This window comes from Labeo rohita, chromosome 8, assembly GCF_022985175.1.
Source record: "Labeo rohita strain BAU-BD-2019 chromosome 8, IGBB_LRoh.1.0, whole genome shotgun sequence".
In the NCBI taxonomy this organism is placed as follows: Eukaryota; Metazoa; Chordata; class Actinopteri; order Cypriniformes; family Cyprinidae; genus Labeo; species Labeo rohita.
This window is the reverse complement of record NC_066876.1, coordinates 1724200-1749730: the sequence shown is the minus strand read 5'-3', so window position 1 is coordinate 1749730 and position 25531 is coordinate 1724200. Positions and strand designations below refer to the sequence as shown.

General features: G+C 40.1%; 3 protein-coding genes across 3 annotated transcripts; 2 read left to right on the top strand and 1 right to left on the bottom strand.

Annotated features, from left to right (window-relative positions):
* The first annotated feature begins 5320 nt into the window (after nt 1-5320).
* trh (thyrotropin-releasing hormone) lies at nt 5321-7555 on the top strand. The gene is made up of 3 exons (XM_051117792.1): nt 5321-5439; nt 5605-5795; nt 6419-7555. The coding sequence occupies exons 2-3, from the start codon at nt 5618-5620 to the stop codon at nt 6925-6927; spliced, it is 687 nt and encodes a 228-aa protein (XP_050973749.1). The 5' UTR covers nt 5321-5439; nt 5605-5617; the 3' UTR covers nt 6928-7555.
* Nucleotides 7556-11673: 4118 nt separating this feature from the next.
* mbd4 (methyl-CpG binding domain protein 4) lies at nt 11674-16260 on the top strand. The gene is made up of 7 exons (XM_051117783.1): nt 11674-12039; nt 12709-13142; nt 14098-14157; nt 14587-14721; nt 15037-15186; nt 15855-15958; nt 16036-16260. Exons 1-7 carry the CDS (start codon nt 11870-11872, stop codon nt 16108-16110), a joined length of 1128 nt encoding a protein of 375 aa, XP_050973740.1. The 5' UTR covers nt 11674-11869; the 3' UTR covers nt 16111-16260.
* Nucleotides 16261-17694: 1434 nt separating this feature from the next.
* Nucleotides 17695-25299, bottom strand: LOC127170030 (protein disulfide isomerase Creld1). Its single transcript, XM_051117779.1, has 11 exons — nt 25140-25299; nt 24020-24142; nt 23291-23373; nt 23065-23175; nt 22670-22761; nt 21470-21649; nt 21179-21274; nt 19861-19944; nt 19693-19788; nt 19470-19610; nt 17695-19140 (listed from the first exon to the last, which is right to left on the bottom strand). Exons 2-11 carry the CDS (start codon nt 24134-24136, stop codon nt 18920-18922), a joined length of 1221 nt encoding a protein of 406 aa, XP_050973736.1. The 5' UTR covers nt 24137-24142; nt 25140-25299; the 3' UTR covers nt 17695-18919.
* Between the last annotated feature and the right edge of the window lie 232 nt (nt 25300-25531).

The following is a 25531-nucleotide window of genomic DNA, read 5'->3' as shown; positions in this document are numbered from 1 at the left end:
TAAGGGTGTTTGATCTTCTTTGCATGTTCACTTTGTAAAGACTGTGTCGGTACTTCTGCAGTGATGTAGGGTGATTTTGAAATTATTTCTGAAGTTGAGGGAGAAAATACGATTGGAGTTTTTCGACATACCCTACCTGTCTTGAGCCAGAATACACAGAGTTCATGGAGAGAAAGACAAGACGAGCGTTTGACATTAAAAAGTATTTCATTTTTAATGAAAATAACCAATCGTTTTACTAGATAAGGCTCTTCTTCCTCGGCTGGGATCATTTACAACTGCATTTGGTTCAAATGTTCAAACTCGGGGCACCATATCAGTCCATTATATGGAGAAAAATGCTGAAATGTTTCCTCAAAAAAACATAATTTCTTTACGACTGAAGAAAGAAAGACTTGAACATATTGGATGACAAGGGGGTGAGTACATTATATGTGACTCTTTGTTTTGGAAGTGGACTTCTCCTTTCACAAGAGAGGAGAGTAAAGTCAGCTTGCTGTTTAGATCCTGCCATTTAATTGCAGGCTTTAGAGGAGGGGTCACCACACTGGGTCCTGGAGGCCAGTGTCCTACAGAGTTTAGCTCCGACCCTAATCAAACACACCTGAACCAGCTAATCAAGGTCTTACTAGGTGTACTTGAAACTTCCAGGCAGGTGTGTTGAGGCAAGTTGGAGCTAAACTCTGCAGGACACCGGCCCTCCAGGATCAAGTTTGGTGACCCCTGCTTTAGAGTGTGAAAACACAAATCATTAGAAGCTAACATTAAGACCAGTTTTGATTTTGCGATACACTAGGTCTTCATTTGATTTTAAGGATGTTTTACCTTTCTCTGATTATTTACACCATGGTATGGATATACTTGTGCGAGGCACTGAGCTGGGCTGTATTCAGCTGGAAGTGTGTACACAGTTACCTGTAGATGGTATTATTGTATTATTGAAATTACCTTGTGGGTTCTAACAGTTTCCATCATCCAGCAGTAGCACATAAACCTGACGTCTGAGTCTAGTCTGATCTGTATGCTCAGTTTTCTTAAGTGTATCCTGCTTGCACTGTAATGATGGTGGTACCCTCTCAGACTCTTTCTTTGCTGCTGATATGGAGCCTGTAGAATATAATTTGTATGTGAAGCCTGAAACCATATTTAGTTCAGGAACTTAAGTGGAAGTTTCTTTACAAGTGGGTATAGATGAATTGATTCAGTTCCCAGTGCTCAGTGGAGCTTGTACTTCAGGGTCTGCACTGAAGTATTTGTCTGATATTATTGTCTACAATCCTGAACTCTCACAACATCTTCAGAAATTGCGTGAAGTCTTTCAGTACTTTCATACAGCTAGACTCAATCTTTAGCCATCCAAGTGCTCCTTATTCCCTGAACATGAGAACCGCATCCATGCTATGGCATTCCGATAATGTCACTTAGCTTGTCATAGGGATCTCATACTCAGTCAACAGCCACATAAGTCTTGGCAGCAGTCTGTGTTGGTATATCCATGCTTTGAATTACCCTGGAAGACCTGATTTTTCAACCTCCTCAGCCATTGCTCTGTCTGCTTTTCCTTTTTCAGTAAGTGTGTCATCAAACAACTTAGTGCATTTTATTGGATTCTCCTCTATCGATGGAATATCCTCTCCCTGCACTTGCATCTTAACACTGCTTGATAGATTACCATGCTCTGGGATTTCTTAGGCTTAAACCTTATTCTGGCCCACGCTGGCATTCAGTCAAGTGTGCTCAACACCCACCTCACCTCCACATGGGTTGTGGTTGTTATGGTAAGATCATCCATGAAACCTCTTATTGGAGGTTGTCGGAATCCCGAGCACTGTTATAAGGAGGCTAGTTCTCATAATAAAGAGGATGGGGGAGACTGTGCATCCAGTCACGACTCCCTTTTCCAAGTCTAGCCACTGTAACTGGATGACTCTGAAATAGCTGGTGATCATTCCCTTGATGGACAGTGCGATATGGCAGTGGTCCAGTGCAGCATAGATGAGGGATTGATCCAAATGCATTGGCCAAATCTAACCAGACCATTGTCAGCTCATCTTTGTTTGCTTTAGCATTTGATTGAGGACTCCAGACACCCAGAGAATGCTGGGAATATGTAATAATGCACAGCTTTTAAATGTCTAATAATGTAAATAATAATAACAATCCAACTGCATTTCTTATATTTGTTTTCTGTCCTTTTAAAATAAATGTAAAAATAGACCTAATTAGATTCAAGTGTTAATCTTGGATACATGTCCCTTCTGAAACCACTGAAAGAAAAAGCTTTAGAAGTATCAGCAACTTCTCTTTGCATAACAGTGATCCATTGTGGAACACTGCAAAAAAAAAAAAAAAAAAAAAAAAAATGTTTTGCATTGTTAACTAGACACTGATATCTTGTTGCCAAGGGACATGTACATGCACACATAGGAATACACACTCCCACAACAAACCAGAGCATCCGTTTCTACATCCGCAAGTTATCTTCACTACTAAGACTAAACGATTAAATGCCCAAAGAAAAACAAAACATACACTGATCATTATGTCTGAATAAGAGTTTTTCCAGCCTCCAGTATTTCTTGGTTTCCCTTTGAGTTTTGCACAAATAAATAAGCTGACTGTATTTTAATGTGATGTTCTGGGTACACCATTAAAGCGTGTGTGTCTGTGTGTTCACGTTCATGCCGTAATTATAGCCTGACAGTGGATGACAGCATGACCTTTTGGGTCAGATCTTCTTGTCAGCTAATTTGCACTATTATAAGTGATTGTGTGTGTGTGTGTGTGTTTATGAACACAAAAGGGTGACTATTTCACAGAACAAAAAGATGCAGAATTCAAGAGTAGGTGTAGAAAGCCACAATCATCTTCTAGAAAACATGCTGAACTTTTTTCAAGACAAACTTTGATTGTTGGTTTTGATTGTTCCAAATTGTGCCGCTCACATGGGCTTAAAGACAGACGAACAGATTGCGGATGTTTCCGATCACAGTTATGAGCATGTTTCGTGGTTTATTGTTTAGTTCATTCCATGAAAGATACAGACATCAGACTGATTTCCTAGTTTCATGTCATCTCATGCACAGGAAGTCCTCCTAAAATGTAAACCAATTAATTCCTCTTCTTTTTTCCACTATCCATATGAAATGATTGCTATTGACAGCTGAAGTATTGGACGTGACAGCGCATAAAGAGACCTGATTTATTCCATTACACGGTGATTCCCTCGCTGCCGTTCTCCCGTCAGCTGGCCGACTGTACGAGAGTTTGTCGAGATTTCGAAATGATGTGAGCTGTGCATAATGAATTCAGTGAGGCTTAGAGGAAGCCCAGCAGAATGATGTTTGCTTTTAGGAACAAGACATCGGTCACCCATCAGTTCCTGGCCCATTATATGCCTCATTGTAATTCTGAAAGAAAATTAAGGCTTCTTCAGGACGTCTTCAAAAGCGAGAACGTGACGCAACAATCAGCTCACACCCAGCGTCATGTAATCTAGCAGTGCCGGCTGAGGGACACAAACACGTCAATCACTAAGAGTGTGTTACTAACAGACACCACGTTCAAAAAGTAACAAAAAAGTATTATGACTCTTTTTATCACAGTTACGTTCACAATAAAATAGTGTTAAAGCCCGGTGAAAAACAATGATGCAGTGAGGAATGTTTAAACTGTATTATGCTGCTGTATTTGCCTGTGATCAGTGTTGGGGAAAGTTACTTTAAAAAGTAATGCATTACAATTTTGCATTACTCCCTGAAAAAGTAACTAATTACGTTACTTAGTTACTTTCTATGGAAACGATACTTTTGCGTTACCTTTTAAATCTGGGCAGCGTTTGCTTCTTTGTGTTTAATATAAAACAATTCTAATGTAAAAGCCCTTTTACACCAAAAGTGAAATGAATTCACCTCAGGCTGAAAAAAAGTACATTTATGCAGGAGATCACTCTTCAGCTATAAAAAAAAAAATGAAGCACAAATGTTAGTTTATCTAAAGTAATTTTTGCTAGTATGGTTGAATTGCATCATCAAAGGTCAGCAGCAAAAACACTGGTTAATAAAATGAGATTAAATACATAAAGGATATTTGTTTTATTTAACATATTTAATTATTGCAAGGTTGAGTCATATTTTGAGTTTGCATTTCACTGATTTTGTTCATTTTTGAGGAATACTGAATCAGTTTTTTTGTGAGTGAGATGAATTAATGCATGTTCACATTTAGTCTAGAATACAGTAACATCATGTTTACTCCCAATTTCCTCACAGGAGACTTGTCAATCAATAAATGGGGAAAAAAGTAACTGGCGTTACTTATTTGAAAAGGAAAATCAGATATTTTCTTAGAAATTCAAAAGTAATGCGTTACTTTACTAATTACTTGAAAAAAGTAATATTATTGCGTAACTCGCGTTACTTCTAATGCGTTACCCCCAACACTGACTGTGATGAACTACAGCAGCGGTTGCTCTGCTAGGACGTGACCTCATCTGACCACAAATCACTGAGCAAACATGATGAAGAAAGATAAAAGATCCTGCAGCATTTGCGTACATTAGAAGATTGGTTCGATATTTTATTATCTAACGCAATAACACTGTGAAATTCCTATGAGTTACCAATATCCAAAAGTGTACAAACAGATTTTGTGGCCAACATATTCTCTGCAGTGTGTTCTGGTTATATATTGCACATGACGTAGCAACTCAAATCATCGGCGTATTTTTTTTTTTTTTTTTTTTTTGCTCAAAACGTATAAATATAGCAATCACTGAAAGCATATCGACCATGCTGTACTGCTAATCATACCATCTGATGGCATTCAATCATTGTTCCTTCTTTCCTACATGAAGAGGCTTAACAACATTTGCTACAAATCTGGAATTGAAATGTTACATTTCTGGGACTGCGGATGAATATTAGCCATAGGTACACTGCACTGAATGAAAACGTTTATGTTAAATATTGGTCCCTCTCTAAATATAAATAAATATAAAAAATATAAAATTGGGGAGGTCTAGCTCTGACTAATCTAAGGAAGATTTTTGTATGCAGTTGTGTATTTTTTGTATGTTTTATACTATATGTGTTGTATCATGCATTATTGTTTGAACCAAAAAAAGAAAAAAGGCCGTTTTATGAATGAACAGGATCTGCAAAATGTCTCAGCAGCACACTGCCCCCCTCAGGACTAAACGTGCATCGCGTGACATCAAAGTCCTGAATTCTTCTGAAATGACGTCAGAGGGTCGCGCGGAGGGGGGCGGAGAGCGCCTATATAAAAAATTCATGCGACTTTGGCGCTTCACTCTACTAACCTCGGCCTGAACGGGTCACCCACATCAAAGCATCGAGGAGCGCCGCTGTTACCTCTTCAGTGTCCATCATCAACAGACTGTCTGCAGCAGGCTACAGGTGCATAAACTCATCACTGCAGGTAAGACTGGGATGTAGGCAACTTTATTTGTAACATTCTCTCATCTGAGTGATGATATTGTGATGTTGACGTGTTACTTGTCACATATATCACCAAATAATCATTGTTTGTGTTTCTTACCTGCATTATTACCTGTAGTAATTACCTGTGTTTTGTGATGAGCAGGACAGAGGTTGTCATGAGGGCGGCGTGTGTGATCATCTTGGCCTCTCTGACGGTGTCCTTGTCACCCGTGATCCAGTGTCAGGCTCTGCCGGGTGAGGGTGACCCATCTCTGGATGAGCTGTTCCAGCGTGCGGAGAGTCTTCTGATCCGCTCCATTCTCACACAGATGGAGGACGAGAACAACGCCAACGGTGTCTGCTCACATACACATTCAACACACTGACCAAAAAAAAACACACATTTAGAAACTTACAAAACAGCTGATCAATTAGAAGTTAGTTCCAGCACTCGAATAAAACAGCTACGACATAGTGCGTAACGACTGAATTGTAACAGATATTTTTGTTTAAATGTCGGATCATATTTGCCCAAATAATAACTATTCCTTCGACCACTATTCCATTTTTTGTTATTAACAACAGAAATAGCAACACATTTTTCTTATTAATATGGTTGTATTTAAAAGCTCCTACCAAGACCCACTAAATAGTGTAATTTATTGCTCAACCCAGAATCGAAGTAGCCTAAAAAGTGTAAATACGCATCTCTTTTTGACATGTAACAAACGCGCAATTATGTGCATTATTGTGCATTATTTAAAGAATACGTTTTGAATCGCAAAAATTGCAACGAAACAAAAACAGGAATCACAAGCACAAAGTTGTAAAAGAAACCAGATATACATCATAGAAATTATTCTGCCGAATTACTAGAAATGTTTTCTCCGTATTTATGTGGCGTCATAAAGACGCGCAGAAGTGTTTCCTGAGTTACAAAAGTTTTTATAGGTGTGCAAATCCCTCTCCCTCTCCAGGAGAGCAGACGGAGTGGCTGGAGAAGAGACAGCACCCGGGCAAGCGACAGCATCCCGGTAAGCGCGAAGACGCGGAATACGAAGATGAGGCTTCCGCCCTCCAGAAGAGACAGCATCCCGGCAAGCGCGAAGAGGAGGACAGCGCCCGGCTGAGGAGGCAGCACCCCGGGAAGCGGCTGACTCTGGAGCAGATGATGCTGGAGGAGCCCACCGCGCAGAGCGAGCTGGCCAAACGGCAGCACCCCGGGAAACGCTACCTGATGCTGCTCCACAAACGACAGCATCCCGGCCGACGCGAGCTGCAAGAGGCAGCGGAAGACTTTTCGGACCTAGCCAAGCGCCAGCATCCCGGGAAGAGACTGTGCGAGGACTGGGAGGTGGCCGGCTGCGATCAAGCCAGCATCCTGCTCGAGCTTCTGGACAACGTCAACAAAAGTCGCGCAGAAGAGAAGAGACAACATCCCGGGAAACGCTTTGAGTTAGAGGACGATCTCACGGAACAAGAGTAACTGTGAAAAGAGTTTGCCGAATTGTCTGAGTTGTTAAAACGGATGAGTAAGTAAGTGTTCATTGCTTTCCACAGCATCCGATTCATGGAAAACGCAGCTGTGTGTTTTACCGGTCGCTTTCACGTTTCTCGTTTCGTTCAAGGAAGAGGCTGTTCGGTTAATCTCAGTTAATTGTGCGTCGTTTTTCGTTTCTGCACCAGTTGTGCGCGTGGTTGCGCGCGCGGTCAAATCTGTTCCACATTCCGCTGTAAGACTCGGCTTTTGTTCAGCCACAGCTGTGCTGCTCGAAGAGGTTCGTCTCAATCGAAATGTCCCTTAATTGGCCGAACCTGACCCGTATTCGGTCTGTTTCGGGAATCATTTCACTAATGCATGGGAGCAGAAAACATCTCCAGCGAGATCCCCAAATCACGCCAGTGTCCAGTGTAAATCTCCCTTGATTTGGTTCGCAAAACTATGAAACGGGTTGCCGAAATATTTTTCTACAGTAGCTTAATTCTTGCATGACTTGACCTGTACATTTTCATGATTTATTTTTGTTCTATTGATAAAGAGCATATAAATGACAATAATGTTGTACAATAAAATGCTTTCGATGCGAATGTCTGCTTTGGGTTTGAGCTTCAAACGAGCACAAAGAGGGGGAAAAAACAAAGTCACGTAAGTGTAATGAGGCGAGAATGCATCAGATTCAGAGTCAGACCAGGACATGAAGAGATCAGACTCACAACACACACCATCCAAACACGACTCTTCTTACAAGAAAGAGACAAGAGAGTCGTGGATAGGCCTGCATGGGTTTATTTTTATTTGAAGCATAGACACATACCATTAAGATTTATAACCAACCTACTACAAAAGACTGCTTATGAGAAATGATGCCGTTTACTAAACACACGTGGCATGTTGTCAGCCCCTGTTTTTGAGACTGATTTGAGAGAAATACCTTTAAAAACATGTGTTTTACACTATTTAATGGATTTTAAATGCCAATAAAAGTCATGAAACAGCATAAACGGAAAAGATAAGAAAAATACCTTACCATTGTTTTGGCCAAGAGAATTTAAAATTAATGAATAAAATAAAATGACAATATTAAAAACTCATGTGACAGTTTGCCACAACCTGACATGTGTGAACGAACAGCCTTGTTCTGAGAATATTAGCATTCAGCTGAATTCCTTCATTTTATAGTTAACACTCATTCTGCCAGTGTTTATCCACTTTTTTAATCCAACTGCTAGTACAAAAATATGATGCTAAAGGAAGCTTAGTTAGGAGGACAAAAAACACAAGACATTTTCATATTTCAGTTTTGATCTGGGTGTTTGGATCCATCACCCAAAACAGCCAGCCCCGTCATCTCCTCTATATTAAAATGTTCGGGCCGCATATATTAGTCATAGTGTGATGCAGGAGTTCATAAGCTTAACAATCACAGCTTTGACTTCAAGGAAGCAGCAGTCCACGGGGTGTCCTTTAATTAGCCTTTACGCTGTGAAACTCAAGCTTCTCCCAGCATCCGTCTGCTGCGCTGTGGGTGGATGTGATCCGTTCCTTCTCTCCAGTTTTCAGTACACACATCAACTCGCCGTCAAATAGCACAGCACAACACGTCAAGCTTATCACCATTTTAATCAGCTCAATCTGCCAACGGAATTACTTTTAGCTAACAAATATAATGATATAATGTAAGAAGTATCAGAGACTGCAGTGACGACAGTGCTTGACGTAATTACATGACACCATTAAAAAACTCAGTGTGGGTTAGAAAGAGCAGGAACTGACTACACTACCACTGATGATTGCTGCAGAAACATTGTGCCACAGATGTCAACAGGTTTTTTTTAAATCACATTTAAAGATCATATTCAATAAACCACAAGTATTAAATTATGTTTGTTTGTGTTTAACGCCACGTCAGCTTCTGTGACTGTTTTCACAGCAAGAACAATTTATGGCTAAATTATATCAGGTTTTTACAATTTATTTTTATTAAAAACTCAAACTGAATTTGGCTTAACTCTGTTAAAAGCGTTAACTGAATTAAAAAAAGTTCTCTCACAGGGTTAAAACCAGCACAATAAAACAGGCTTCAAGGGGTTTTGGCATAGAGAACGTCTTGAGGGATCTTCTCCAAGTGTTAAAAACTTGTGTGTCATCCTGGAATGACCTGTTCTACAGCAGGTATAAACAATCTGGTCCTATCGGTTAGAAAATTTATAGAAATGTATTTCTTTCTTGGATAATTTCATGAAGTTTATTCATTGTACATAGAATCCACTCTGTTTGCTATTTGTTATTATCTTAGGAACAAATGATTGGTTTTAAATCCAGGAGGTACCGTACAAACTTTGAGGTCTACCAGTAATGCTTCTTTTGCCACTTCTTTTAGTCTGCTTCCTCATTTCCCCTGATTCCACATATAATAAAATTATGATCCTCTAGTTCTAGTGGTTTGTAAAAAAAAATAAAGAAATAAATAAAAAAGCATTATAAGTGCTGGGTGATCATTTGTAAGGGATAACATTGCTTCAAGACAGGACTTTGAATCTGTAATTAAAAGAAAATTTCTCTATTCCATAGTCTTTATTACGCCCAAAGGCAAGATGACAGCATTTGCTTCTGATGTAGAAACTGAGCTGCATTCGGATATTGATATTCGTCTTTTTTGGTGGTTGATTGCAAATGCAGATGAAACATGGTCCTCAGATATTGATCCATCAACCATTAAATTCTAAATACTTCAAATGATTTTTGTTGTAGCCTAATAAATGTTTGTGTGTAAGAGAGTAAAGACCATGTCACATTTGCACAAAACTATTTCATTTCTTATTCTGTACACACACACACAGACACACACATAGTGGTGGACAGAATTATTGGCACCCTTGGTCAGTGTGAACAAACAAGCCTGTAAAAAATAAATCCTAATGATAATAAAAAATAAATCCTTTTGATATTTTTTTCAAAAATGCATTGATATTTTTTTTCAAAAATGTATGAAAACCTTTCATTGAAGTAAAACAGATGAAATGGGGGACATTCTCATTATGAAAAAAATGTTTGCCACAATTATTGACACCCCTAGAAATTATTAGGCCCTATGAGTAAAATATCTCTCAATTATATTCCCATTCATATTTACAATTTTTAGCACATCTGGGTGATTATGAACATGAAATTTCCACCATCAGGGCAATAATTAAGAATTTCCAATCAACAGAAAATGTTACAAAAATGCACACTGAGGAGGGGAGCTTGAGTGGCCAAAGACTCTCCAAGGATCACAGGTGGAGAATTGCAGGAAATAGTTGAGTCTTGGGGTTGGGAAGCCTCAAACTAATTTATCAAACGGCACCTACACCACACTTATTTGGGAGCGTTTCAAAAGGAAAATCAACAAAAGAAATGCTCTCATCCAAAAAACACCAGCATATTCATTTGCCAGACATTACTGGAACTTCAAACAGGACTGGCTTCTATGGTCAGATGAAAAGAAAAAATGATATTTTTAGCAGCAAACTTGTAAGATGGGTTTGGTGTGCCTATTTCTGAGGTCCTGGATATCTTGTTCAGATACATGGCATCATGGATTCTGTCAAATACCAATAGATTAAAAAAAAAAAAAAAAAGCACAAAACCCAAGCTTCCAGTTCCCTGACCTGATCCCTATAGAAAATGAGTGGGGTGAGCTGAAGAGGAGGAGGATCTGGAGAGATTCTAGATGAAGGAATGGTCTCTGATCTCGTGTCAGGTGTTTTTCAATCTCATCAGGCATTATAGGAGAACACTCAGAGCTGTTATCTTGATGAAGGTTTCAAAAAGTATTAAATAAAAGGGTGTTAATAATTGTGTCCAACATGTGTTTGATATTGTCATTTCATAATTCCCCCAGTTTTACTTCAATGAAAGATTAGATTTTATATTTTTAAATAAAAATTGTAAAAATAAAATACTATCTTTTAATTTAAATAATTTTAATACAGAGATTGTATGTTAAAAGCACATTTTAGCTCATATTCAGGGTGTCCTAAAATAGCACAGTCGAGTACACTTAGACATTCTTAATATTATCATAAGTATTAAAGAATAACTTTAGTATATTAAAAACAAAATTAGTGTCTGAAAATAGAGCACTTTAACTGCATTATGGAAGTGCAGTTTTATTCTCCTGGGTAATTTGAGGAAAGACTTTGTGAGGTGTAAATTAAGAGAGCAGGACAATTTTCGATAAATCAGGCATGGCCTAGAAAATACATTTGCCCAGAATGCATGATGTAAAACTGGTATATATCTTCATTTGCCAGACAAATTGAAATAGCTGGATCTTAAAGTTAACAAAAATAAAAAGGAGAAAAAGAAAGAAAGAAAGAAAGAAAGAACAAAAAATACAAAAAAAAAATCCCAAAAATCTACAAGGGTTTAACTCTAACTTGTTCAGTGTTATCTACACCTGTCCTGTGAGTTCTTACATTTTATCACAGTTAATACTAATACGTATATTTAAATATATAGGCCTACAAGTATAAGAACATTGGAAGAAAACATATGAGAACATTGGTTTGGGATTCTTTTTTTTTTTTCTTCTTCTTAATGTACTGTATTAATCTCTGCGTGTGTTTCATGATTTAATATTGAATTAGTTGGGGGAAAAAACTTCAACCAGCGTTATCATCCTCCGAAACACTAGGTGTCGATAGAGCAAAAGTCTACATATAAAAGTCCTGAGGTTCTGAGCTTCCGTAGCCGGTGTTTACATTTACAGAATGAAACCCTTCAGGTTAATCTCAAATCGATTGTCATTCGCGATCTAACCCGCCGTCAAGGGATCGGTGAGATCGGTTACTACCGGATCGCAGAGCGCAAACGCAGATGAGCTGTATGGCGCTCGTGAGACAGGCGTGTTTTGAACAGGTGCGACAGAATAGCTCAACTGTTTATGTTTGTTTGCACTGAGCGAGAGAGGATGTCGAGTGCTGCGGGCAGCGGCGCCGAGCTGCGCATGCGCACTGACACACAGACAGCGGCTGCAGCTGCAGGGTGGAGGACCGAGATGAGAGAGAGACAGAGCGGCAGGACCGCTGGCAGAATGGATGTCTACATCATTAGGTGCGTCATTTCACAAGGAATTATAGACTTACTTCCAGTTGTTGTCACAGGATGACTAAAAGCAGGGCTGCCCAGTTCTGTTCCTGGAGATAAATCTTCCTGCAGAGCCCTGATCAAACACACCTGAATGAAGATCTTCTGGAGCACCTGAGAATGACAAACAGCTGTGCTGGATCTGAGATCTCCAGGAACAGGATTGGCCAGGCCTGGCTTAAAATATTAACTTAATTTAAATGTTAAAAACATAAAAATCAAGACGATTTTACTAAAGAACATACCAAATCAACACAGTCTTCCGGAATCACAAAATAAATCATGGATGATTATTTTCAATCCATCAACACTCCCAATTTCGCTGAATATAAACAAGCAGCAATGTTTTAATTACAGCTGAAGCATCAGAGGAGACATCTGCCAGTCCAATACTGTGGGAAACCTTTAAATCAAGAAGACCCTAGAAACACCCTAACAACAGCCCACAACATAAAGATGTAATATCATAAACACCTAGCAACCAGTGAGAACATTATAGCAATGCCTTAGCAACCAGCCAGCTCAATGAGCAGCACTCACAGGTTCTTCAAATTAAGGTTTTTTTCTGTGGCGTGTCTGTAGGGTGAAGTTTGATGTGTGGTTCAGGAGGATGTTGATGTTGAGATGCTCTCTCAGTCCTCAGGGAAAGATCTTCAGATCCAGGACGCAGCTGCACAGGTATCTGCTCTCACAAACCGACCTCCACCTGCAGCTCAGCGACTTCGGCTTCTCTGCGTCCGATGAGCATGAGGAAATGCCTCGAACTCGACAAAAGAGAAGAAAGCAGCAGGTGAAGTCTAGCCCCACAGAAGCCTCTCCTCTGAGTGTGGCGATGGTGACAAACGAAGACGTGGATGAGCGTCAGGAGGAGACGAGAGAGACCGGAGAGCAGAATGAAGCGGGAAGAGCGAGTCCGGCCAATCATTCACATCCAGCTCTGGACGCAAGACTGCAGTCTTCTCCAGAGAGCCGACAACAAAAGCCATCAGAGACGACAGAAGGACCAGAGGATGAACACATGAGCCTGACGCACGTGGCGTGTTTGTCACCGTCTAGAAGCGCAGACAGCCGTGAGTGTTTCTCCAGAAGAAGGGAGTGCTGCTGGTCATTGAGATGAACGTGTATCGAGCACAAGTCAAAGTCACTCTGTTAGAATCTCTTAAAAGTCTTAATTCTCCCTTCCACATTTTAAGGTCTTAAATCAGTATTAGGAATTCTCAAAAAGCCATTAAGTAAATGGCATTATGCAATGTTGCAAGCACTGCACAAAAAATAAATATCTTCCTCAGTATTTTTATTTCAATACAAGTATCTAAATCTCCTTAAGTCAAAATATACATAGGCGCTAATGTACATTCTTGAAAAAACATTCTTGAGTTTGTTTAAAACAAGAACAAATATCAGTGGGAAATTAAAATGTGTTTTCCCTTTGAACTTTGAATGAAAAAATTTTTTGAACCCATTGGCAGATATTTGTTCTTGTTTTAATCATAAACTCGCTTCATTTTCACAGAAAACAAGACTTGTGTTTTGTTTCTCCAGCAAACGTATCTTGATTTAAGACTCTTTAGACACTGCACTGAAAACAAGACAGAAATACTGAGACTTGAAAGACTTTTTTCTCATTGTGATTATAAAGTAGAGTAATTATTAACTAAAACATACTGAAGATCAGTTGGAAGTTGTTTTTACAAACTTCAAAGTGTTGCTAATAAGGTTTACATGTACACACATGTGTTGCCTTTCCTTTCATGTGTTCCTTTTCTTTAACTGGTCTTAAAAAGTCTTATGTTTACCTTCATAACACTTTTTTTAAACATTTTTTAGGAATTTATAGGTGTTTAATGAGGCTTGTGTGTTAGGTTTTCAAAACAGTACTGAACTGAAATATGATCCAGTTTCTAGTTTTACTAACAGTCATGCTATTCAAAACTCATTTAATCGTGTAAAAGTGTTAAATGTTTTTTGAACTTGGGAATAGTTTGTGTTTTTCATCTAAAAGCTCTGTAATCTTTCTTTTCGTAGGTTTGAAGTTATTTGCAGAGAAACGGAAAACGAGCCCGTACTTCAGTAGAAGGAATGAAGGTAGGTGACGGGTTTTATGGAGCCATACAGTGAAGCGAACCAGGCATGATTTGACGAGAGCTGTGTTTTCCATCACTCGACACATAACGTGTTTAAAAGTCTGATTTCAGATGGACTAAATGTCATGTAAACATGCTGAAATCAACAACCGAGTCTCTTTTTCATAAATCTGAACCAGCAGACCTAAATAAAACGATCTGGTTGTAGTTGAGCTTGTGCAGTGATAATCATGTTAAATGTACTTACTGTACTGTATGTTTCACTTAGTCTGTAGTTCAGCAGTGTTGCACAGAGAACCCGGTTATGTTCTGACTGTTGTTATAATGCATCTTCCAGCACTTTTCGCTGTTAGTGTGGACACACGACTCAACACAGGTACACACACGTGTAGCACTCAAAGCCAATGAGTTTAAAAGCTTTCTTCCTCAGCTCTCAGTCCACCGAAACGCAAGGCCTTCAGGAAGTGGACTCCGCCGCGCTCACCCTACAATCTGGTGCAGGAGACCCTGTTTCACGACCCCTGGAAGCTTCTAGTGGCCACAATCTTTCTCAACAAGACCAGCGGTACGTCAGCATATTCCTAACTCCTGTAGAGTGCAGTTTGTGTTAACACAACTCTTGAGAGCACCACCGGCTGTGCTTTGGATGCAGAGGCTGATCTGTAGTTTTTGTTGTTCACTCAGATGCATTGTTTGAGCAGCAATTCTAGGGCAAAATCACTTTTGTCCTTCATAAACAAGCTTATCCCATAATGCACTGTAAGGAGTGAAATTATAAACAAGTTTCACTCTAGAGTGTTTTGCCCAAAATCTGTGTGTTCCCAATAAGAGACAGTAGTAGATGTGATGTTGATCTTTATGTCCTCACCTGTGTGAGCAGGTAAGATGGCGATCCCGGTGCTGTGGGAGTTTTTCGAGCGCTATCCGAGCGCAGAGGTGACGCGAACGAGCGACTGGAGGCCGCTGGCTCTCCTGCTGCAGCCGCTGGGTCTCAGCACGCTCCGCGCCAAAACACTCATCCGCTTCTCTGGTGCGTGACGCCAACTGCCTGTAATACAACAGAATTTAATCACGAAAAATCATAAAGGGATAGTTCAGACAAAATGAACATTTGCTGTACATTTACTCACCCTTAGACCATCCAAGATGTAGGTGATTCATTTTCTTCAGTAGAACAGTAAAGATTTTTAAATGAAACTGTCATCCCTAATATGCCAAGTGCCATTGCTTTGAGAGTCAAAAAAGCAGATGCAGAAAACACAAAATGAATACCTGCGGCTCCTGACGACATTTTGAGGTCTTATCAAGCAACACACTGAGAGTTCAGCTTCAGGATTGTTTGTCTGAGGCTCTGGATTACAGGCAGTGATGTTGTAAATAATGTTCAGTTTCTTGCACAGATGGATCATTTTGCTTCATAAGTCAATATTTCACCAGGAGCCACAGTATTAGTTTTGTATTTCTTCGTATTGGACTCTCAAAGTTACAGAGACACTAAGGACCATGAGTTTGACTGAAAATCATCTTTATCATTTTAAATAAACCCTGGTAGTTTCAGCCAATATAAAGACTGTGGTGCTTACATGTAGTGCTAATGATATCATATAATCACTATATATATTTTGAATGATTATGCTGCTGTTTGTTATTTGGTGTAGTGGACGTCTCGTGATTCTGTGACATTATCTTGTTTGCCAGATGAGTATCTGAGTAAATCGTGGCGGTATCCCATCGAGCTCCACGGGATCGGCAAATACGGCAACGACTCGTACCGTATCTTCTGTGTGGAGGAGTGGAGAGAGGTACAGACACTGCAGCGCACTGCATGAGCAGCGACGGTCACGTGCAGCGGATTGATTTGTGTTTGTGTGTCCTGCAGGTCACTCCAGACGACCACAAGCTCAACGACTATCACGCCTGGCTCTGGAAAAACCAGGAGCAACTAGGAATCTGATTTTAGTTACACTCCAGGATATTTTAATAAATCATAATGACTGCAGTACAGTGACACTTTCTCCTCCAAACATGAGATGTTCTTATTGTTTTATCATGTTTGTGCATCAGTTCAGGAAAAAATAAAAATAAATGAACTTTTTATCTTTTTTACATGCTTCACTTCGCAAGTTTCATGTCAATGTGAAATTCTATTGAGAAACAGGCCACGTTCACACTGTCAGTTTTTGGGATTGACAACCGCATTTATTTACAGGTGAGAGTCTCGAAATGTCCCGTTCACTGTCTGTATGAACGTGCAACGGGAGTCAAGCCCGTATTCCTTACCAGTAACCAAAGCAACAGAGATCAAAGCAATGTCAAAGATGGCGACATCCATAAAACTGAAAGTATTACGGGTTTCTGACGACAGGAATCCAATCGAATCGCGAGTTCATCCATCAAATCATCATTAACCGACAGCAGCTTTTAAATTTGAGTGGAGATTTGTGAGGCAGAGCGGCTCTCACACTGAATGACTAGTTGTTCAGTCCTGTTCCGTTCACACGCAGCGCGCGTGTTCTGAGAAGGTGGTTGTCAGTGTAGCCAAGTCCGCGGTTTTACCGCGGAATTAGGCTACTTTCATACTATTGCCGCGGGTTGTTTTTTCATGTCCGCGGGTTGAAGCGACCCCAGTAACGTAATATTTAGCCCCTATAATGCTAATTTTACCAGAGGAACCCAAGGAAGAAGGGTCTTATCTAGCAAAATGGTTATTTTCATAAAAATAATACAATTTATATACTTTTTAATGCCAAACGCTCATCTTGTCTTACTCTGCCTGGACTGTTTTTGTTCCGGTTCATGTCAGTTAGTGTATGTCGAAAAACTCCCATCTCATGTTCTCCCTCAACTTCAAAATCGCCCTATATCGCTGTTTTACCTTTTTTGTTAAGGGTGTTTGATCTTCTTTGCATGTTCACTTTGCAAAGACTGTGTCTGTACTTCTGCAGTGATGTAGGATGATTTTGAAATGATTTTTGAAGTTGAGGGAGAAAATACGATTGTTTTTCGACATACACTAACTGTCATGAGTCAGAATATACAGAGTTAAGGCAGAGAAAGACAAGACGAGCATTTGAGATTGAAAAGTATTTACATTGTATTTTTCGCTAGATATCAGTCCATTATATGGGGAAAAATGTTTTCCTCAAAAAACAATTTCTTTATGACTGAAGGCTTTATTATTTATGACTTTATTTCCCTTTTCTGAGAGAATGTATTTGATGAGGACAAGTAGACAGGACTTAATTTCATCCACTGGAATTGACTGAATGTAAAACAGGGTGTCAGAAAGAGTTTAAAAACAAGGCTTTGGTGACACCCATTGGAAATCGGTTCCAGAGCAAGTGGAGCCTATTACTTTTAAATTAACCTTTAAGTAAACTTTTTTTCAGTAACGTGCGCTGGAGAATCAATCGCAATTCTAATTTAATGTTAACTTTTTAAAGTGTGACAAAGTTCATAATGCCAAACAGTGTGCATATAAAGAGACCAAGTAGTTTGAAACTGTCTGCATCGTAGAGTTGAAGTAGAGCAAAGAGAGTCAATTAAATAAGTTTTTAATGAAATCATAATGTCCTCCACCCTAACAACAGGTGATAAAACAACTCAGAACATAATTCACATTAAGGCTGGCAGAACTCATGCCCACATCTCAGCTGTCTATCATTATAAGGGCATATTCACATTGGACAAAAAATAAATATGACAAACAAGATAAATAGAAGCTGTGATGAAATATTTTCATCTAAAGCAGAAGGTAAAGCATGCAGACACAATATGATCAGTGCATTAAAGCCACCTGTGCTGAAACTAAAATCATGAGTCAATGAAATGTCTGGAAGGCCACATATGCTGAATCTGCAGCTACAGTACACTCAGCTAAACGGTAAATCACATTCATTACTGTAATCTACAAGTTGCATATTTAAAACAGGGTTCCCACAGCCAGAGAAAACCTGTGGATTCAAGTGTTTTCCTGGTCACGTTACTGAACAAAATCATACAAGTCAGAACATTTTTAGTTGTGCTCGGTAGATATTACGCTTGTGAAGAGTGAAACATTTGTGACATTCGTGACAGTTCAACAAATCTGCTAAATCAAAAACTCTAATATAAAAAAGTCCAGTGTTAATGGAAATTCATTGATCGAATAGTGTGGGAACCCTGTTGAAATAGTTTGCCATACATGTTCAAGACACTAGTTTCTCTCTCTCATACACACACACACACACACACACACACATACGGTCCTGATTTGAAAACAAACTCAGGACATCTTCAGTGACAGTGCTGCATTCATGCATTTTGGGAATGTTGATGTCAAGCGTATTTTACTTCTGAAATCTTTAAAATAAATAGTTTTATGCTTTGGGACGGATTTTAAAAGTGAACACAGTATTCATGTATAAATGGGCACAAATGACAATAACGTGGGGGAATGCCAGTATGTCCATGCCATTATGTACAGTAACGCTACCTGAATGGGTTGCATACAGTACGTCTCTCAGGTTCGGCCAAACGTATCCGTTACTAACCGTGTGGAGTCTCATAAATACAGCAGCAGTTGAACTGTTGAAACACAGTGTTATAAATGAGCTGACCAGCGTCATCATCATCCACAGAGCTTTAATCAGCAGCATTGCCGCTCCAGCCCGGTGCTAAACGTCCCTGATTGACATGCATTCCCAGAGCCACGGTGATCACCAAACCCAGAGCTTCACGTTTCAGTGGCGTCACCCTGTCGGAGTCTCTCAGCGTCCGGTTCATTAGCGTCCTTTAAGGATGCCGTCCAGCACGCGGTCGCCCTTCTCTGACAGCCAGTATCCGGCCATGGCAGCCACTCCCCCGATGAAGATAGCCGTGAAGACCATGTCTCCTTTGGCGGCTAGAGTAGCGAGAGCACAGATCACCACGCCAAAGAACATCTGCTGGAGCACGAGCACCTCGTCGTCCGTCATGTCGTCGAACAAACCCTTCTCCGGACCCGCTGTGAGGACACAGACCGAGGAGGTGTAACTCATGCTTTACCTGTATATGATGATATGTCTATACTGGCAGAGTCACACACTGAGGACAGATGTGGTTTTGTTGTGCAAACCTGATGAACTGGCTTTCTCTCATGTTCTAACATGTTTTAGTACACTAAATGAGTACCAACTAAACTACACAGTTAACATTAGCACTGACGTTCAATTTATTTTGTCTCTTCGCTAGTAAAGAGGCCTGAAGATGATGTTGTAATGAGGAGAACTCACAGAAGCACAAGACAAATAGTGTCTTACTACATACAAAAAAGCAGGGTGGACGTGTACTCACTCGGTGGCAGATTCTCCACACAAATGCTGTCCCGTCGAACAAATCCCTCTGCGCACTCGCAGCGGAACGAGCCCTCCTCATTAATGCAAGCTTCGTTGAGTCCGGGGCAGGCGATGGCTCTCTCTGAACACTCATCGATGTCTGAGAAAGCCAGACAGAGACTTTGACCTCACAAGCATCAGCTGTACGAGGGCTAATGTATGGTTTGTAAACACACACTTACCCAGACACTTTGCTCCTGTGAGTCTGAACCCTCGGGCGCATTTCTTACAGCGAGCAGGTCCGCTTCCCATACAGCCCACGCACGCCTGATCACAGCCTGCACACACAGCCGTATGAGCACACACTCCAACACACAGCACGCATTAGTAAGCGGTAGCATCAGACTGACCTCTGCATTCATAAGAACCGTCTGTGTTGAAGCAGTACGTGTTGGACGGACAGCGAGCCAATTCAGTGCCGCATTCATCCACATCTGCGGTAAACAAACACTTTGATAAAGAGCTGTGAATGCTATGGTAAATTGATGATAGAAGGCAGAATAGAGGTCATGTGGAGGTCATCTTGTTACAGCTGAAAATAATAATAATCTAGTAAATTATGTCATTATTTGCTCAGCATAATGTTGTCTGCAAACAGTTTATTGTTACCATGTCTGATCAGCTATACTATTCACACATTATGTTCTCCAGAGACAATGATTTCAAAAAAAGACATTCAGAGTTTTGGTCTGTTCCTTCACAGAAATTCAGCTCACAAGTCACACGGTCTACTTTTCTGCCGATTAATAATTAATAATGCATTTACTGTGACTTGACTCTGAGTAAATGAACACAGCATTGTGCTTCACTCTGAAACACACAACACCTGACAGCCTCTGGTCACTGTGTGCTTGTGTTTGTAAATCTCCACTTGTTTTCCACAGAGAAAGTCATATGGGTTTGGAACATCATAAAAGTGAATAATTAACTACAGGTGTTTCAACTCTTGCTTTAAATCAGTGTCAGGTAGTTTGAGTAGGAAACACCCAGGAGAAGCCAGTTTTTACAAATATTAACTCCGAATCTGATATCATACATCGTCTATATGCGCTCTTCCATTACATATTTGCAGAAAACTTTGGCGATACTTTATAAATGTTGAAAAAAAAAAAGTAATGCGAAACTACAGTATTCCCATTAACCAATGTTATGCAACTAAAACGTAACTTCGTTCTCTTGCAATTCACGGCAAAGGATTTTGGTGGGATTTTGATGGTTTTTGACTATATTTAATCAAAGGAGGTGTATGCATGTATCTTTACAAAAGGAGCACGGAGACATGTGCAGTGTGGTTGGTATAAACACAAGCGTTGGCTAGAGCGGCCGTGATCAGCTCCAGTGGCCATGTCAGAGCTGCATTGTGCCGCAGGCTTGTGCAGTGTAAACTGCCTAAGCATTAATGCCAAGGAAAGCCCCTTTTTATTTGAGAGTGGCCATGTGTTTCTTGGAGGTTACAGTATCTCGAAGAATGACTTTTTACATGTGATCTGTAAATGCAGAAAGATTGCATTGCACTTTTGCAAATATTCCTTTTCCGAACTGCCTGAAAAACCACCTCATGCGATTTATGGGAGTTTTTGTGAAACTGACGCATATTTTCCATCCGCAATTTAATTTTGTGCACTTTGAAGGGTAATGGAAACGCATCTACTGATCTCTTGAACTCACCTACACACTTGTTGCTGTGAAGAATCCACCCAGGCTTACAGTCCAGACACTTGTTGTCTTGTGGACCTGTGCACTTTTTACAGGAATGATGGCAAGCTACATGCAACAGAGAGATATTTGTTATAATATTAATATTATTTATTTGTGAGGTGCTCCTTTAAACCTGTGTTTCAGTCAAGTCTTGTTCTAGTTAAAGGGGAATAAAGCAAGTACGACTGTACATCACACAGATCATTTACAAGTCACACCATTGATCAGATGTTTCTGCACGGTTTCGTGCAGACGGGTTACCTGAGCAGGGTGGCTGTGTGTGATTGGAGCTTTTCTCTCTGTAGTATCCGTCAGCACAGTCCTGACACAGGACGCCCGAGTATCCCGGGTCACAAACGCAGTCTCCGTCTCCCAGACGTGTGCCCTCACCCTCACAGCGGCCCAGACCTCCACACACTCCTCCGGGACCTGACGGACACTCTGCGCCACAAACATCATACACACACAGAGCAATAAGCACAGAAACAGGCTGCTCTGCTGATATCTGTGTGTCACATACAAGGACAACCCAGCTTTAAAGGGATGGTTCAACCAAAAATTTAAATATGAGAGTTTTACTCTCCCTCGGCTGAAAGTGTGGTCCTTAAGGATTCATAAAGTACAAGTCAGCAGCTATCAGCACTTTGAGAGTCAAAACAAATGCAGGCAACACAAAATTAATACCTGAGGCTCCTGGTGAAATACTGATGTCTTATGAAGCAAAACTATCAGTTGACAAGATGTCAAAATGTACTATTTAAATAAAACAATTTAAAACACTATTACCTGTGATGTCCAGTTTTCATTCTTTTGAACTGGTTCTTTTTAGTGACCTGGAACCAGTTCACCAAATCGGACTGAACCACCTGACGCAGCTCATGGCATGAGTTGACACATCAACTGAACTCAGACCAAAGAGCAATGACCCGGTGACATGCGTGCATGAAGGGGCCAAATGAAAGTTTTTACGGTTTCTCATGGTTTATGTACAAAGGTACTTTAAACATGTAAAATATCCACGTTTCACATCATTACTGGGTGCTTTAATAATATAATTATGTGTGTGTTCCATCACTGTGTAACTGCGTAAAGGAACTGGTGAATTAATTTGAAATGAACTGTTTGAAAAAAACAGCTCATGGAACAGGATCGTACTTCCCCTTTTGTCAATGGATTACAGGTAATAATGTTGAAAACATGGTTCAGTTCCTTACACAGACCATTTCACTCAACAGTTTCACTTCATAAGACCTTAATATATCATCAGGAGCCATGGGTATAAACTTTATCTGGTCTGTTTTTGTTGTTGTTGTTGTGGTTTTTGCCTCTTTTTTGTTTTCAAAATTGCATTTTATGAATGACCAAGGACCACAGTTTCAGCTAAAAATCTTCTAAGCACATCAGCTAAACGCTGTTCCACAGGAGGTGTGGCATTGTACAGGTGTGTGTGTGTGAGATCACCTGCACATTCAGGCCCATAGTGTCCAGGTGGGCAGCACAGTCTGAGCTCCTCAATGCACAGCCATTCAAACAGATCTGGAGCTTCCTGCTGTCTGTAACCTCACACACAACACAGTCTCATACATACAACATATCTCACACTAACATCAATGACATTAAATGACTCACCCAGGTAAATTTACTCAGATTAAACAGATTATAGTTTGTTCTCTCAGGATATTTAAGTAGCCACTGTGCACTCTGAACAGAACCTGTTTGATTTGTTTTTCTTTTTTTATTAAGTAGCATCAAGCAAACTATATAATCTTTGTTCACAGTCTTTGGTGTCAGAAAAAGAATGGCTTGGGGTAAGGGAAAAAATAAATAAATATTTCAGAAGACAGTCCTGCTCTCACCTGTGAAACCACCACGTCTCCACCTGGTCCTCTATCTGCTCCAGCAGCCTGTTGCAGTCAAAGTCGGATTTGTCACACACAGCCTCCACGATCTCCAACAGACGCGTCTCACTGCACACACACACACACAGACTATGAAACAAAGGCTGCAGAGCAAACATTAAGATCACATATGAGGATGACAATCCTCTGCTCTAAAATGAGTTGTATCAGTACAGATGTTTACCTGCGTGCATATTTCGCCAGTTTCTCCTCTTCCCAAGCTGTGTTCCCTCCTCCAAAATTCTTATTGGCTGTTCGCTCCAAACCCTAATTAAAAAACGAGCACCATCATCTGAACTGAACTGAACACTGCTATGCTCTTGTCAACAAATAAGACCTTAATGCTCGCTTTAGAGAACAAAGCATCAATGACAAACTGATGGTCAATCAGGCTGTCCAAATATTCACCATATATTTGCAAAGATTTTACTGGTGAAATTGAACAAGACTGTGATTTTAATGACTGGATTAGTTTCACAGTTCTCTCAAGTGTGTGAATCAGTTTTCTGTTATTTGTAGGACTTATATAAAAATGTATATGTTTTGTTATACGTGTGCATATAAAAGAACATGTTCACATTAAACAAAAAAAAAAATGTCTGCACATATAATATAAATTAAATCTATTTAAAAATTATTAATTGCACCTCCAGAAAGTTTATTTACAAAAAAAGAATGGTGATTGTGTCTGATTGAAACATTGCACTGCTTTTTGTGAATAAACCTTTATTTTTAGTGTGCTGAAATTTGTTTTTCATTCCCCCCCACCCCCCCCAAGTGTACTATTTTGAAGTGGACGGAATATTCACTGAACTATTTCACTCTGAAGTAAGTTACAAAGTCATATCACAAAGAAAATAGGTAGTAAATGGCATTTCATGCTGTCCTGTTTTCAGGCAGCAGTCGCACAGACCTTGATGAAGCTGTCTGTAAGTTTGCGGCAGGTCTGACAGGGCGCCGTCCTCACCGTCCCGACAGACAGGAGAGAGCAGAGCACCAGCACAGACACGAGCGGCCACGACCACCACATCCTGTCCTGCACAGCACAGCACACATGCCATCAGTGTCCAGATCACTCAGACTACACACAACAGCCCAACTGTATTAGAGAAGGGTTTAAACAACTTTCTAAATGGTAGTTTTCCAAAATTATTAATCTTCCCGGCCCACCCCTCCTACCACGGGATAGTTAGTAGCACACGGTACTATGTTTTAATGCATTACAGACCAGGCCGTTCTCAGCCAATGAATTTCCATGACCATTACTGTAGTTAATGACTAGTAGATAAGGATTTTGACAATCCATTTCATAGAGAAATTTCTTGTTAGACTACAAAAAATATATATTCACTATAGCAATGAAACAGAATGACTTTTTAGATTTCCATAATGTCCCTATGCATGCTATTCACCATTTTAATACTTCACAATATTTCCCAGTGGTTCATGACTTTGCGAATCCTGTGTGATGTATGAAATCACTTTTCACTTTCACTGTTATGTTGACAATATTCTTTGTAAACCTTAAAAATGGTATGGAGTTATATTTTTTAAAAAAGTTTTTGGACCTGACTGCAGCTATGATAAATATGACTTAAAGGGAGCCATATGGTGTGGTGTGGTGTGGCATGAGTCTCGAGTCTCAACGGCATCCTTAGATTGACTCTAAGGCACTGAATCCCAGTGTGACCTGAAACATCAGTTCCTCTTCCTGTTTGCTGTTTGTTTATGAGCTGAACTGATCTGAGATCTGACACCTCCTCCAGTCGAGTGATGCTGATGCTGCTGTATGTAGGCCAGATCAAAGCTGCTGCAGGAGAGTTCACATATTCATGCAGCATTACAGCTCTGCTCTTAAAATAAAGGCTTTCATTCATTGCATTGCTCATCTACACTAGATTTATATAATTGCAACGATGTTTCCGCGGCGACGGCCGTGACGCAACACCACATCGAATCATTCTAACATTCTAAAGCTTTTATTTGAATATTACGTATGCCAAAGCGCGATGCTTTCCGTTCCGTATACTCACGTTAGAAGATTGCTTTTGGGCGGAGAGCAGCTTCCAAATTCTTTCGACAGAAACAAGTCTTCGAGGTGCGTTTTCGGGATTTATATCGCTGCATTAAACATCTCTAGCGTTGTCCTCGATACCACTCGCTCTTCTAGTTCATTCTGTGTGTGCTGCAGCTGATTGCTGAAGTCCCGCCTCCTTGGGTAAACAGCCAATCATTATCAAAGAAGGATTCTGATGCGCCAATCACGGACCGCCGTGTGCCAAAATGAAAACTGTGGATCACGTTTCGTCATCGCCCAGCCCATGTCAGAATAACATTTTATGGCATTTTTTGTCATTCATCCACAAATGTGTTTATGTTCTTGCGTAATAAAAATCATAAATAAAGAGTAAAAGAAGAGTCTAAG